The sequence below is a fragment of the Phascolarctos cinereus genome, unplaced genomic scaffold (assembly GCF_003287225.1).
Source record: "Phascolarctos cinereus isolate Bilbo 61053 unplaced genomic scaffold, phaCin_HiC Scaffold_7;HRSCAF=346, whole genome shotgun sequence".
Taxonomy (NCBI): domain Eukaryota; kingdom Metazoa; phylum Chordata; class Mammalia; order Diprotodontia; family Phascolarctidae; genus Phascolarctos; species Phascolarctos cinereus.
The window spans coordinates 54,176,731-54,191,736 of NW_027556180.1; the positions used below are offsets into that span (position 1 = coordinate 54,176,731).

The following is a 15,006-nucleotide window of genomic DNA, read 5'->3' on the forward strand; positions in this document are numbered from 1 at the left end:
CCTAGAATTTTAAAGTTAAAGGGGACCTTAAAATTCAGCCATTCTGAGTTATTATTTTCCATAGCAATCTGTACATATTAAGCATATGCCTTGTGCCAAGCATTATGTTAGGCCCTGGAAAAACAAAGACAAAATGAAAAGAAAAAAATTAAACTATAACACAAAACAGTAAAGCGATGTTCCCAGCTTCACACAAATAGTAGTGTGTGAAGGCTTTTTTTTTTACAAATTCAATGTTTTTTCCACTATACCAACCTTGATCCATTCATTACTCATTACATATATAATTTTTTAGAAAAATTTTTTTAAATTACACATATCTTTGAATTTTAGCATAAATTTTTTTTTGTCTCCTTTAGGTTACATTAATGAAAATGGCCATCTCAACTTACCTCGGTTTGAGAAATATCTTATAAAACTGTCTGATGTAAGTAATTTAAAAGTTTGTATATTAAATCAGCAAAGGAATCCTTTATAGTTGAATAACAAATAATTGAAATAATAAAGTATGCCATAACAACTTTAAATAGTACCAGTGACTAATAATATGACTATTTTTTCTCAAGTTGTTTCTCAGTATACTCTCTCAATTAAATCATGTAACAAAGAAAACTTATCAAAGTCCAACGAGTAAAGTGGCTGCATTTGTCAATATATGCAACATTTCACACTAGAAGTCCCCCTTTACTACAGTTATTTTAAGTTAAACTAAAATATTTTTGTACAGTTTGATCGTGAACACTTCAGCGAAGTTTTCGTTGACTTGAAATGGTTTGAAAGCAAAGTTGGCAACAAATACCTCAATGAAGCAGCAGGTATTGCAGCAGAGGAAGCAAAGAACTACAAACAAAAGAAACTGAAGGCTAGTAAAGTTGTTTGTTTGTTTTCAATTTTCAATTACAATTACAAAACTCATTCTCATTTCCTTTTTCATAGTGTTAGGGTTTCCTTAGTTCATTCTTTACATTTCTTCCTGTTTGTGGACTCTTTTTTTGCCTTTTAAATCTTTTGCCTTTTTTATATCCTTTCTGGTCTTCTGAAAGGCAGTTTGTCTCCCTTTAAGTCTTTTGAGCTAACTTATGGGGCTTTTTCCTCTTCCCTACAAACCCCAGATCATACTCATATGTTCCATTTCAGATTTTCTAGATTTCCAAGCCCAGATAATGGTCTGATTAGCCTTCCCTGACCCTCACGTGACCTGTTCTTGTCTTTACTCTCTGTTAACTCCTCACTTTGTGTCACACTTATTTGTGTGTATGGATCTCCTACTCACTCTGACTCCAGTAAAATATAAGCCCCTTGTGGGCAGGGGTTGGGCTTCCTTTACCTTGCACTTAGGGCATCTTTAGTGAATATTCTAATATTAATATGTTTTCAAGGGTGAATGTACTGGAATGGTCCTTTACATCAGTTCTTTTTTTATTCTAAACTTAAATGCCATCTAATCCATGTACATAATAGAACAAAAGTTATACATAAAAATTTCAGTCTTTGTTATATATAGTCATTAGTTGGGAAGTATTTCCTAATGAAATTTATTGATAGAGTTCCCTTTTTAATCTGTTTGCTGCCTGGTCTCTACTTTGACTTCAGCCTCTCTTCTCACTCTAGGGAGAAGGTGCTTTTGCCTTTGTTTTTCATCTTCCTGGGTGCCTCTGTCTCAGTCTACCTTGCTAGCATTTGTATAGCATTTTGGGGTTTACAAGCACTTTATAGATATTGTGTCACTTGAAACAGTATATGTAGCTTTACACTTCAGTGGGCCTAGACCACACGGCTCTCAACTTAGTACATGTAGCTCATCCTGACGGTACACAGTGACATTTGTTGTAGCTCTCCAGCTGAAGCCTCCATTCTCTCTTCACCAGACTTGACAGAGAGTCTTATTTGAGACAGGGTAAAAAGAACAGAGAAGGAAAGGCTACCCAGATCATAAGCTATCTGAAAGAAAGACGGGCACAGGTGGCAGCAGATAGAGTAGAAATAGAGGAGAGAGTAGATACTGTGAAAAGGAGAGAAGGTAATAGTGACAGTGGTGTTGGGGAGAGTAGGTAGGTATGCAGGAAACAAATCAGAGAGTATGAAAGGACAATAGAAGAAAAGAGTTAAGAGGGAGGTAGAAAGAATTCAGAGAATTAGTAATCAACAAAAAATTAGAAAACAGGTTTTTATTAGTCACCTAATATTATAAATGTTAATAGAAAAGAATTGTGTTAACAGTGATCTAGGATTTCCTCTTTTTTTAGTGACCGACTGCTTAATAATAGGATTTATAATTGTATCTCATTGTTTTTTGTATTAGTCATGTACTTTGTTATAAGTAAACATTATGTTCATAAAAGTTATTTTATTTCAGAAGCATATGTATGTGGTCAAAAAGTTTCTCATTTCCATTTGTAAAAATGTATCACCAACAGGATATTTTTAAAGACTTTTACTTTAAGACAAAGCTTTAAAAAAGACCTCAGACTGACAAGTAGCCAATAAAAACAACCACGGTGATGATATCAGATGAATCAGTCACTTGCTGGTAATGACTAGAATCTGTATAAGTCACTAAACAAGCTCAGAGTCAATTGTATCCTCAGACTTTTGACTATTTTGCCACAATAAACTGCATCGTAGTAAAACTGGACTTTTTAGATAGCTTGTCCCTGGGATCAATCTGCTCTCAGTCTGCCCTGTTAATCTGGTCTCACACCTGCTCTCTATCCAATTCTTTACCTTTTGTCACCGTCACAGTAGTCAGTGAGGCTGCTGAAGGTACCAAGGTATTAACCCTCAGGTTTATTGCCCCCTCCTCTGGCCTTGTCATCATTAATCTTGGGGTTAATAAAGCTGAGGGCAGTGAAGTGGAGCAGAAAATGTGTAATCTTGGTAAATGTATAATCATTTAGTACAGGCCTGGAACATAGCAAGCACTATGTAAATGCTAGCTATCGTTATCATCATCATCATCATTATCATTATTATAAAACAAACTAGCTGTAAGTAGTGAAGAGCATCAGAAAGTTGAGTGTAGTCAATAATGATTTTGAGGATGGAGCAAAAACAGAATAATAAGTCCAGGCCAAGGCTTCGAAAGGTTTCTTTGTGTCCCTGATCAGAGTATTTCTTATCAACCAGCAGTATGTACAATTCTTACTGTGTTTACCAAGCTTCAAAAATAGCATTATTTTGCAAGTTTATTGTCTTTTTTGCAGAATTAATCATTTGTGCTAATCATACATTTTGCTTTTCTAGTATAGAAATAATTATTGAAGCAAAGGTCTGTTTTTCTGGATTGGATTTGTATTTGTTGTTCATTTGTTTTTAAATTCTGAAGATAAAATATTAGGGAATAAAGACGACATCAGCATAGGTGCCACACCACCGTTAAGGATGTGAAATCACAGAAAAGAAGGAAGGTAGAAAATTAGAGGCCATGGAAGTCCGTCCTTATGAAATCCCCAGTTATTTATTGTATCCTACAGAACAAATTGTGCAATTTAAGTATTGATTATAAAAAAACCAGTTCATTTTATACTAATACAAATATATGGTTTTCAAATGTCATGTAAGTATTATTTGAAATATTTTTATCTTTCTTGTACTCCTTGCTTATAAAAGTCTGAAATAAACACTTCCATTGATTTTATGTAGTTTTTTATGTTTTAGGGCCAGGAAAACTCCATGTGCTTGGCTGCTTTAGACAAAACTGAAGAAGAAGTAGTGGCTTCAAAGAGTGAGCAAAAAATTCTCCCTTGTATTTATCTTCCGTTTCTGCGAGACACATCTCCTACCTTTTTTGTATCGGCATCCAAAGTAGATAATTTAATAATATTAGGGAGGGGGAGAACTTTATGTATGAGCCTACATATCATCATTCTCTTGGCTTTGTTTCAGGTGTCATAGAAGATGAACCTGAAGATGATGACCTCTTTGAAACAGAATTTAGACAGTACAAGAGAACATATTACATGACCAAGATGGGAGTAGAAATCGTTTCAGAGTAAGTACCTCTCATGGTTGCCATGAACAGTATCAGTTGTATGCAGAGTATTGTTCTAAGTGCTGAGCCAGGTACAAAGTTTCAATCAATAAGCCCATTCCCTGACCTCATGGAGTGACATGACATAGTGGAATGAGTTCTGGGTCTCGAATCCAAAGACCTGAAATTGTTTTCCCACACAAGCCCTTCTAGTTGTATGACATTGGCCAGGTTTCCTCTCTGAGCTTAGGTGAGACAATGGGTATGAAATGCTTTTCAGGCCTTAAAAAAGCACTGTGTAAATGCTACCTGTTATTATTAAACTGACTGTGAGTAAGACTTGCAAATACTACTTACCACAGACTATTTGTTAAAAAAAAAAAAGATTCTGTTCACTTTAGAGTGCTATAAAAATGTGAGTTATTATAGTCCAGGATGGCTACAAGACACCTATGCAGATAACTGGGCATGAGAGCTCCAAAGCATGTCACACAGTGCTTTGTGCCAGTTCAGAGGATGAAGGTGACCCATCCTGGCATATTCAGGAAAGTTCTCTTCGAGTCTAAGCAGCCTAGAAACTGTGCAGGCTTTGAGAAAGGGAAACATGTCCATGTGACTCTTTTCCATTTCTAGTGACTTTCTGGCTGACCAAGCTGAATGTTACGTGCAGGCAATACAGTGGATTCTGCACTACTACTATCATGGAGTTCAGTCCTGGAGTTGGTAAGACCTTTGCCTCATCCAGAGAATGAAATGGTTGTGGATCTCTAATAACCCCTCTGGCTTAAAATTTCATGATGCCATAAATTTTATGTTGTGTTTTCTTTTGCTAATTACTGTGATATACTGTATTATCATTTGGAGTTTTCTTTTCTATACTGCTTTTATTTATGGCAACTTTTCAAGTGAAATGAATATTAGCAAGTTTAATTGAAAAACAGGTAAAATCTTGTAAACTATGAATAGTATTTCAGAGAGCTTTGTGAAACTGAGGTATTTCTAGTTCTAGGAGATGGCTCAAGGTACTTTGTTTGCAACACATTATTTGCATGAATAATCTCTGATTTCTGTCCATTTAATTTTCACTCTTAAGACCAAGTACCTAAATTGTATATGATTTATAATTTGGATTGGAGGAGGAACAAATTACTAGCGTTCAGCAACCTAATTTCATTATTTATTCCTTCACCCTTCCCATCCAGGGCAGAGGGGTGTGTGACCTATAAAAAGTTTGAGACACATAGTTTCTGGGTAATTAACCATTTTGTTAATTATTACTAGTAAATAATTAATAAAGGATGGTCATTTGGCCATCTTTGGTTCACCAAAGACACATTATGGCAGCCTGTTGATGCTTATATGTCCTTGGAAAAGTAAGTGTTCCCAGCAGATGGCAATCAACTCTGATTGGTTAAAAATTAATGAGAAGAATGAGTATTATAATCAGAAGTTGACCTAATCTAATCAGAGGCTGGGGGAATGTGACTTTGATTATATCATCTTCACTCCCCAACCACCCTCAGCCCCAGGCAAAGGATCTACCCCCTACCCAGTCCTGAGTAGAACATAGTGGGCTTCCCATTTTGGGTGGGGTCTGAACAAGATTGAGAAGAATGTTAAATCCAGTCTCATTATCAGCTCTTTTCTTCAGGAGCTGATTTGACCTAGTAGAGAATGAGGAAGTAGGAAGGGAAAAAATGCTGGATCTTCCCAAAAGTAATTGGTTATTCATATAAGAGAGAAATAATAATTTCTTTTGGGTGGAAATACATTAAAATGCCTAAACTATCTATAAAAATCCAGGAAGTAAAGAATATTATTTCTCTTACTTTATTCAAAACACTTTCCAAAAAAAGCAAAATTAAATTAATTTGGAGTTACTTAAAATTGGTGTTTTACTTGGGTGTTTTGTAAAAATATGTTTATATGAAATTAATTGCTCTGATTCTTCTGTCTGGGCCTCCCAGGGCCTCTGCAAAATCTGTACTGAAAAGGAATCTTTAATTTGCCCTTTCTCATAAGATAAAACTCAACAGCTTATGTAACCTTAGTATCTGGTCCCCAGGTCAAACATAATTAAAACTTTTGTTGTTATTTGCATGCTATCTATGTAATTATTAAAAATAGATTGAGTTATCTTGATTCAGTGTCTTAAGGTTTCTGATTAAGGAAATAATTTTTGTTTTATAGGTATTACCCTTACCATTATGCACCTTATCTGTCAGATATTCGCAACATTAGTGAACTCAAAATTCATTTTGAGTTAGGAAAACCTTTCATGCCATTTGAACAGCTTCTTGCTGTACTACCAGCAGCCAGCAAGGATTTGCTTCCAAGGTGCTACCAGGTGGGTTTTAGAATTAAAGGTATTTTATCCATCATTTGGTTCTTTCAAAATTTAGTTAATTTACTATTAAAGGTAGAAATGTGTTTGCATAAAACTCGTGAATGAGATTATAGAACTACAAAAGTAATCACATTAAATGTGTTTGGTTTAGGTTTAAATATTAATCATAGTAATAATAATTCAGTGTTTCAAAGAGATAGAATTTTGTAGGTATGGGTTCTCCTTTCCCTAATGCTGATTTCAGGCCAGAAGTGTTATTAACTCCATATTTCACAAGATTATGTGGAGGCGTAAAGATAAAGGACATGTAATATAATGGACAGACCATTGGTTCTTTTCTTTCTGCTTACTACCTTTGTGACTTTGGGCATATTCCTAACTTTTCTGTTTCTACTTCACCAAAATAAGGTAGTTGGACATAATAATAGCTCTGAAGTCCTTTGATCTTACAAGTGCTCATGAAGTGGCAGAGCTGGAAACAGAACCCATGAATCCTTCCTAACTCCTACTCCAGTGTTCTTTCATGATAGCAAGATCATGATTAATCCCCAGGAAAGGAAAGTGAGAGTTACTGTTTCTACTAAGAAATAGGAAAAAGCTTCTGACAGCATTCCAAGCAGGACTTGCAGTTTGTGATAAAAAAGACTCCCCTGTACAACCTTCATTGTTCTGTGTCCATTTGAATATAGGCAGAGCTTTGTTCATTTGTATTCCTGCTAGTCCCTTCTTCTCTGGGTATCCAGCATCTTTCCCACCCGTTGTATGGGGGCGGATTCCAGCACCTGGTCATCAACCCCAGCTAAGTTAATTGTTCTTTTATGACCTTGACCAAGTCACTTAATCCTGTGCCCTCAGTTTCTTCTTCTACTCAGGTCCCTTCCTGTTCTAAATCTCTGAGCCCCTCAGTTCCACACTGTCACTATGATCCTTTGTTGGATACCCCATCTTCCTGCTTCCCTATCAAAATGGGGGAATTATTTAATGTAATTATTATTGTTTGTACTCAGTTGATTATGCTTTGACCAAAAGTCACATACTGTTGTGATGGCATCAATTGTATATTTTAATTTTACCCCTTTTTTCTATTTTTAAAAAAAAAAGTAGAATGAATTTTTTTTTGGCTTGTTAAAGAAACTTCAAGAATTAATAATCATATAGAGATATTTGAGAAGAGTGGCTAGAGTTGGGAGACTAAAATTATACAAATCTAGGCTTGGAGAGATATGGAAAATCTTTTTTTTTTTTTTTGCTTTTAGGCAATTGGGGTTAAGTGACTTGCCTAGGGCCACACAGCTAGTAAGTGTCAAGTGTTTGATCTGAGGCCAGATTTGAACTCAGGTCCTCCTGACTTCAGGGCCGGTGCTCTATCCACTGTGCCACCTAGCTGCCCCTGGAAAATCTTTTTAAGGTTACTGCGGGAAAGATTGGTTAGAAGGAATTGATCTTCTCCTTCCCACAGGAAGTCTTCCTTAGTGGCATGAAACAAACCATCTGAGGCTGAGGACACCATGTCACTGTCAGTCAGTGGCCTCTTGTTGCCCTGGACCCCCAGCCCTAGCATTTACATGCTACTAGGCTCCCTCATTCTCCAGGATTCCCCTCTCTCTCCCCTCTCTCAGTCTGCCAGGTCTTCTTTTCAGTTTTCCCAAACTTTAGCTCCTGCCTTCCCTCTGCCCCCACAGGCCTCCCATATATGTATTTTATGTTTCTAGAAAACTTGACCTTTTCTTATACCTCGTCCCTCCTAAACTCCTTGTTTGTCTTCATCTAGACAGCCATTCCTCCGTTCAGTCATGCTTTCTCAGAACATTATATGTGCTCTTACTTAACTTCTTTCCCTGTCCTATCTTGACTCTATAGTTAACTAGTTCAAACTGCATTCTCATCTACTTTTTAACTAACTTGCCATCTTGTCTTGTTTTTGTTTATCCTCATTCTTGTTTGTTTTTGTTTTTGTTTTTGGTGAGGCAGTTGGGGTTAAGTGACTTGCTCAGAGTCACACAGCTAGTGAGTGTTATGTGTCTGAGGCCGGATTTGAGCTCAGGTCCTCCTGACTCCGAAGCCAGTGCTCTGTCCATTGCGCCACGTAGCTGCCCCTGTTTATCCTCATTCTTAAAAAAATCTTCACTAGACCCTCCTACCTTTGTCCCCTCAAGCTATTGTTCTGTATCTCTTTTTTTTAAATTTTTTTTTATTTTTCATTTTCAACATTCATTTCCACAAGATTTTGAGTCCCATATTTTCTCCCCATCTTGCCCTTCCTCCCCCCAAGACAGCATGCATTCTGAATACCCCTTCCTCTAATCTGCCCTCCCTTTTATCTCCCCCGCTTCTCTTCTCTCCTTCCCCTTCTGTTTTCCTGTAGAGCAGGATAGATTTCTATACTCCAAGCATGTGAAAACAATTTTTAACATTTGTTTTTAAAACTGGCTTCCAAATTTTCTCCCTTTCTTCCCACCCGTCCTCATCGAGAAGACAGGCAACTCGATACAGGTTATACACATATAGTTATACAAAACACTTCATAGTAGTCATGTTGTGAAAAACTATATTTCCCTTCATCCTATCCTACCCCCCATTTATTCCATTCTCCCTTTTGACCCTGGCCCTCCTCAAGAGTGTTTGCTTCTGATTACTCTCTCTCCCAATCTTCCCACCCCTCAATCATCTGCTCGCTCTCTTATCCCTTTCCCTGCTATTTTCCTGTAGAGCAATATAGATTTCCATAACCAATTGAGTGTGTATGTTATTCCCTTGTTAAGCCAAATCCGATGAGAATAAGATTCACTCACTCCCTCTCACCTTCCCCCACTTCCCCTCCACTGTAAAAGCCTTTTCTTGTCTGTTTTATGTGAGATAATTTACCCCATTCTTCCTTTCCCTTTCTCCTTCTCCCAGTGTAATCCTCTCTCATGCCTTAATTTTATTCTCCAGATATCACCCCTTCATCTTCAACTTACCCTGTGCCTTCTATCTATATATCTATCTATATGTGTGTGTGTATACATATATATATGTATATATGTATATATATATACACACACGCACATATAATTTTTTTCCCTCCAACTACCTTAATACTGACAAATGTCTCATGAGTTACAAATATCATCTTTCCATGCAGGAATATTAACAATTCAACCTTAATAAGTTCCTTATGATTTCTCTTTCCTGATTACCTCTTCATGCTTCTCTTGAGTCATGTATTTGAAAATCAGATTGTCTATTCAGCTCTGGTCTTTTCATCAAGAGTGCTTGAACATCTTCTATTTCACTGAATATCCATTTTTTTCCCTGAAGGATTATACTCAGTTTTGCTGGGTAGGTGATTCTTGGTTGTAATCCTATCTCCTTTGCCCTCTGAAATATTATATTCCATGCCCTGAGATCCTTAATGTAGAAGCTGCTAAATCTTGTGTTATCCTGATTGTGTTTCCACAGTACTAGAATTGTTTCTTTCTGGCCACTTGCAGTATTTTCTCCTTAATCTGGGAACTCTGGAATTTGGCTACAGTATTCCTAGGAGTTTTCCTTTGGGGATCTCTTTCAGGAGGACATCGGTAGATTCTTTCATGTTCTATTTTACCCTCTGGTTCTAAAATATCAGGGCAGTTTTCCTTGATAATTTCTTGAAAGATGATTTCTAAGCTTTATTTTTGATCATGGCTTTCAGGTAGTTCAATAATTTTTAAATTATCTCTCCTAGATCTATTTTCTAGGTCAGTTGTTTTTCCAATGAGATATTTCACATTGTTTTCTATTTTTTCATTCTTTTGGCTTTTTTTACAATGTCTTGATTTCTCATAAAGTCATTGGCTTCCATTTGCTCCATTCTAATTTTTGAGGAAGTATTTTCTTCAGTGAGCTTTTGAATGTCCTTTTCCATTTGGCCAGTTCTGCTTTTGAAGGTATTCTTCTCCTCATTGACTTTTTGGACCTCTTTTGCCATTTGGGTTAGGCTTGTTTTTTTGTAAGGTAATTGGGGTTAAATGACTTGCCCAGAGTCACACAGCTAATGAGTGTTGTGTGTCTGAGACCAGATTTGAACTCAGGTCCTCCTGACTCCAAGGCCAGAGCTCTATCCCCTGCGCCACCTATCTACTCCTAGGCTATATTTAAGGTGTTATTTTCTTCAGTATTTTTTTTGGGTCTCCTTTAGCAAGCTGTTGACTTGTTTTTCATGATTTTCTTGCTTCATTCTCATTTCTCTTCCTAGTTTTTCCTCTGCATCTCTTACTTGCTTCTCAAAATCCTTTTTGAGCTCTTCCATGGCCTGGTACTGATTCATGTTTTTCTAGGAGCTTTGACTTTGTTGTCTTCTTCTGGTTGTATGTTTTGATCTTCTTTGTCACCAAAGAAAGATTCTGTGGTCTGACTTCTTTTGTGCAGTTTGCTCTTGTTCCCAGCCAATTACTTGAGTTTTAAACTCTTTGTTAAGGTAGGGATCTGCTTCCAGTGTGGAGAATGTACTTTCCCAAGTTTCAGGGGTTTTGTGCAGCTGTTTTCAAAGATACTTCTAGGGACCTGTAAATTTTCAGTTCTTCCAAGGTGGTATGATCAAGGGTGAGGTGTTTACTCTTTTCCTGGCCTGGCTCTGGTCTATGAGTGACCACAAGCACTCTTTTCTTCATTTGAACTGTGAGGAGGATTCCCTCTTTACCACCACTACAAGCCCTACCACGCCAGCACTCCTCACCCCAGGACCACCACCCAGAACTGTGACCCAGATCTAAGCACAGACAAAGCAAGAAATTCCTGCCTCAGCACCAGCAAAGATATCCCTGCAATCTCCCTCTGATCAGCCGCTCAGTCCTTCCTTTGTCTGCGGGCTAAGGGCTCAGGAAGCAGCTGTTGCTCCAGGGCTGAAAAGCAGACCTTTCCAATCAACCATCCAGGTTATCTTGGACTGGAAATTTGTTTCACTCTGTCTTTTTGTGGGTTCTGCTGCTCTAGAATTTTTTTACAGCTATTTTGTACAGGTATTTGGAAGGGTTTGGGGGAAAGCTCGAGTAAGTCACGGCTTTTACTCCACCACCTTGGCTCTATCCCTCTGTATCTCTTTATTAGCCAAATTGTCTTCTTTAAACTTTCTCTCATTCTTAAGCCTTTTTGAATATGGCTTCTGATATCCCTCAAAATAAACTGCTCCCTTCAAAGTTATTAACGCTATCTTAATGGCTACATCTGATGGTTAGCAAGGATTTATTAAGTACCTTTATGTTCAGGCACTGCAATAAATTCTAGGGATAGAGAGAAGGACAAATAATAGTCTCTGCTCCTAAGGAGCTTGCAGGCTAAAGGATCACTTTCTGCAAACAAATGTATACAGAGAAGATATGTGTATGGGGTAAAATGGAGATGATCTCAGAGGGAAGGCCCTATGAATAAGGAAGATTGGGAAAGCCTTACTGGAGAAGGTAGAACTTGAGCTGAGACTTGAAAAAAGCCAAGGAAGCCAGGAGGCAGAAATGAGGAAGGGAGGGCAGTGCAAGAATGGAGGGCAGCCGTGCAAATGTGCAGAGTCTGAAGATGAAAACCCCCAAGGAGGCCGGGATCACTGGATTAGCCTGCGCAAGTCGATGAGGGGGCTAGATAGGATGAAAGAACACCAGGAAGGTAGGAAGACTCCAGGTTATGAAAGGCTTTAAAAACCAAAGAGAATGCTGTATGTGATCCTGGAGGCAGTGGGGAGGTGCTACAGTATAGAGGAGTGACATGGTCAGACTTTCTTCCTGTGTTCATGATATTACTGACATCAAAACATATATTCAGAACATGCCTTTATGTAATAGAAGATTTAGTGTTTGGCATTTGTAGGAGTCATGGATTTTAGATTTCCATTTTTAATTTTGGAAACTTGTGTAAGGGACAGAGAAGGGAGCATTCAAGTACTTCGCTGATTAAATAGTTTTTAGTCAGGATTTGAAAATGGCTGCAAGTTGAACCAATGAAGTAGGAGATTACTGTACTCAATCAGCAGGGATACAAAAAAAGCCAAAAACATGGTCCCTTAGGTACATAAAAGATATATACAAAATAAATGGAAGAAAATATCAGCGATACACCACTCCCGAGAGGGGAGCAGGGTAGGAAACCTGAGAGAAAGAGTTTTTATGACAGTCTACGGAATTAAAAGAGAAGTTAAACAGTAGGATATAAGAATAGATCATTTGCCATAGAAAAGGCAAGCACAGTATGTCCCCTCTTTGCCTCTATGAGGGGACATATCTAACCTATTGCTTCGTTTTGGGGCAGTCTTTAGTACTAGAAAGTACAAATTTAGTTTATGCTTTCAGAATATAAATAACTAAAATTATATCTTCCATTCTAAGGTAACATACCCATTATAATTCTGATAATACTTAAATAGAAACAGTTTTCCTTTATTTTCTGTCTTCACAGCATTTGATGACTAGTGAAGAATCTCCAATTATAGAATACTATCCTCCAGATTTTAAAACTGATCTAAATGGGAAACAACAAGAATGGGAAGCTGTTGTTTTAATCCCATTCATTGATGAAGTAAGTATAGAAATGTCAGTGATTTTTTTTTTCTTAAACAGTTTCTGCCTGACACACAGAATGATGCCCTCGAGAGAGTTGGCTCTGTCCTCTGCTGCGTACTGGCCGCGTGGCCCTGAGCACCAACGGGCTGGCATGCAAGTCACAAGAAGGTCCCCCCTGGGTTCCCTTAAACTAATGGAATCACAGATTCAGTTCCAGAATAATTGCTTTTCTTAGAGAATTTAGGAATTGGTTATTGTTTTATTGATAATTCTTATTCTCTGCATAATGCATGAAACAACTTATTAGTAAAATTTGACACTCTACACACATTTGAATCTATGTAGAGGGGAACTGTTTTCCATTTTCCTACCATCTGTGTCTTTGTGACCAGTGTAATGTCTTCTATTGGTTCTGCCATCTGCATCTCTTCCATCTGAGGCAGTGCAGTCCACTCATTGTCTCTCTCTCTCTCCCTGCCTTCACAGTGTTGTTCTTTGCACACTTTCATTTGCCTGGTCTTTGCCCCCAAAGATTACAGAATAGACCTTCTGTATTCTTCAGTGACACCTGTGTTTTATTTAAATTAATTATATTTTTCCCATTATAATTAACAGATACAGGCAGAAATCTAGTTTTATAAATGCCAAAGTAGAATAGATTTTATTTAAAACAATTCAAAGCATGTTCCTGTTGATTGTTTAGTAATTTTTTTGTAAAACAAAATTATTATTTATTGCTGTAATATATTTTCTAACTAGTACAGTTTACTCAAGTTAATGCTAATTAATGTGATGCTCATTAATGTTAATGTAACTGTTGATTTTACTGTTGTACAGTATATGACCTGAAAATAATCCTCTGTGTTAAATATGTAGTTACTGAATTTTGAGTTTCTGCTACTTCTCCTGCTTACCCCTCCTGCAGGAGTAGTAGCTTCAGTGGGTGGCAGTAGCAGCAGTCTTTTGGGCTTCGAGAATAGAAATTCATCCCCCATTTTTTGGTGTAAATCTGGAAAAAAAAAACAGGTTTGGCATTGATGATTTTCTTTATCAGAAGTGTGTGTTCCTATACAGGTGTCCCAAAAGTCCCTATATAGAGAATATTTCCATTACATAGAAGACACTTTTTCTGACTGAGGATTTTTTGGGGGCAAACTTAATCTCTCTCTAATTTTTTTCTTTAAGACGCAATTACTACAAGCCATGGAGTCATGCAACAAGTATTTGAGAGAAGAGGAGAAGAAAAGAAACAGGCATAGTGAGTGCCTAATGTATTGGTTTGACCAGGATGCTGGGTTTAAGTACCCCTCACCCTGGCCTGAGAAGTTCCCAAGCCTTGAGAAGTGTCGTGCCAGGTAAGAAACTGATGATTTGAAGTGGGAGAAAGAAAGACCTTGCAGTGCAGCCCTTTTGAGAATAAATAAGTGAATACCTTATAGTAGAAACCCATGCCCATTGGGAGTCCACAGGCCACATATGGCCATAAACATCTTGTTGCGTCCTCCCTGAATCTTTATGTCTGTGCTTCTTTCTCAGCGAGTGGTGGAACTCTCACCTGCTCTGAGGAGGCTCTGATTCAGTTCCAGTACAGTTTAGTTGCTCTGGGAAGAAGAGGGGGCAATAGAAACAATTCTGGTTTTGGGTTAGAGGACCTGGGTTCAACTGCCACCGCCTTTATCCGCCCATTCTATGACCTTAGCAAGTTACTTAGCCTCTGAACGATAATTTCCTCCTTTGCCAGGGAGGAGGTTTGACCAAATGGTTCCTTCCAGGTCTAAATCTCTGACCTTAGGAGCTAGACTGTCCTGGGCTATACAGTAAGACATCTGTTTTCTGGAACTAACTCCCCCTTTTTTTCTAGCAGTAAACATAGGTCTCAGATTACTAATTGAGACAGCCACCCTTTGCCCAACCTTTGAAGATTCTCCCTACAAGGATTCTCTTTACCTGCATCCTTCCTTTTTACCTCAATCCAGTAACCATACACCAACCTTCTAAATGATTTAAAGGGGCTTTTCTGTGAAACACCGCTGATCATCAGGGATACAGTGGGGATATGGGGTGGAGGGAGTTATAGACTCTGAAGGAGAGAAAAACTTTTTCAGATGGTGTGGCCTGCTGAATGATTCCTAGCTCAGTCAATCAAAACAGAGTTAAACAACAAAGTATTGGGGGTAAACAGA

At 37.8% G+C, this 15,006-nt stretch overlaps 1 protein-coding gene across 7 annotated transcripts in view; it reads left to right on the plus strand.

Annotated features, from left to right (window-relative positions):
- The window catches only part of XRN1 (5'-3' exoribonuclease 1), a 98,723-nt gene that overhangs the window by 23,636 nt on the left and 60,081 nt on the right, over window positions 1-15,006 (plus strand). For all 7 annotated transcript variants that reach the window (XR_002321426.2, XM_020970924.2, XM_020970919.2 and 4 more), the window contains 8 exons: window positions 360-427; window positions 728-862; window positions 3,658-3,724; window positions 3,886-3,991; window positions 4,604-4,693; window positions 6,161-6,317; window positions 12,720-12,839; window positions 14,009-14,178. Coding sequence is in view for 6 of the 7 variants with exons in the window: in XM_020970924.2 (XP_020826583.1) it covers window positions 360-427; window positions 728-862; window positions 3,658-3,724; window positions 3,886-3,991; window positions 4,604-4,693; window positions 6,161-6,317; window positions 12,720-12,839; window positions 14,009-14,178 (913 nt within the window). In the remaining variant the exon portion in view is untranslated. The remainder of the gene's footprint in view (window positions 1-359; window positions 428-727; window positions 863-3,657; window positions 3,725-3,885; window positions 3,992-4,603; window positions 4,694-6,160; window positions 6,318-12,719; window positions 12,840-14,008; window positions 14,179-15,006) is intronic.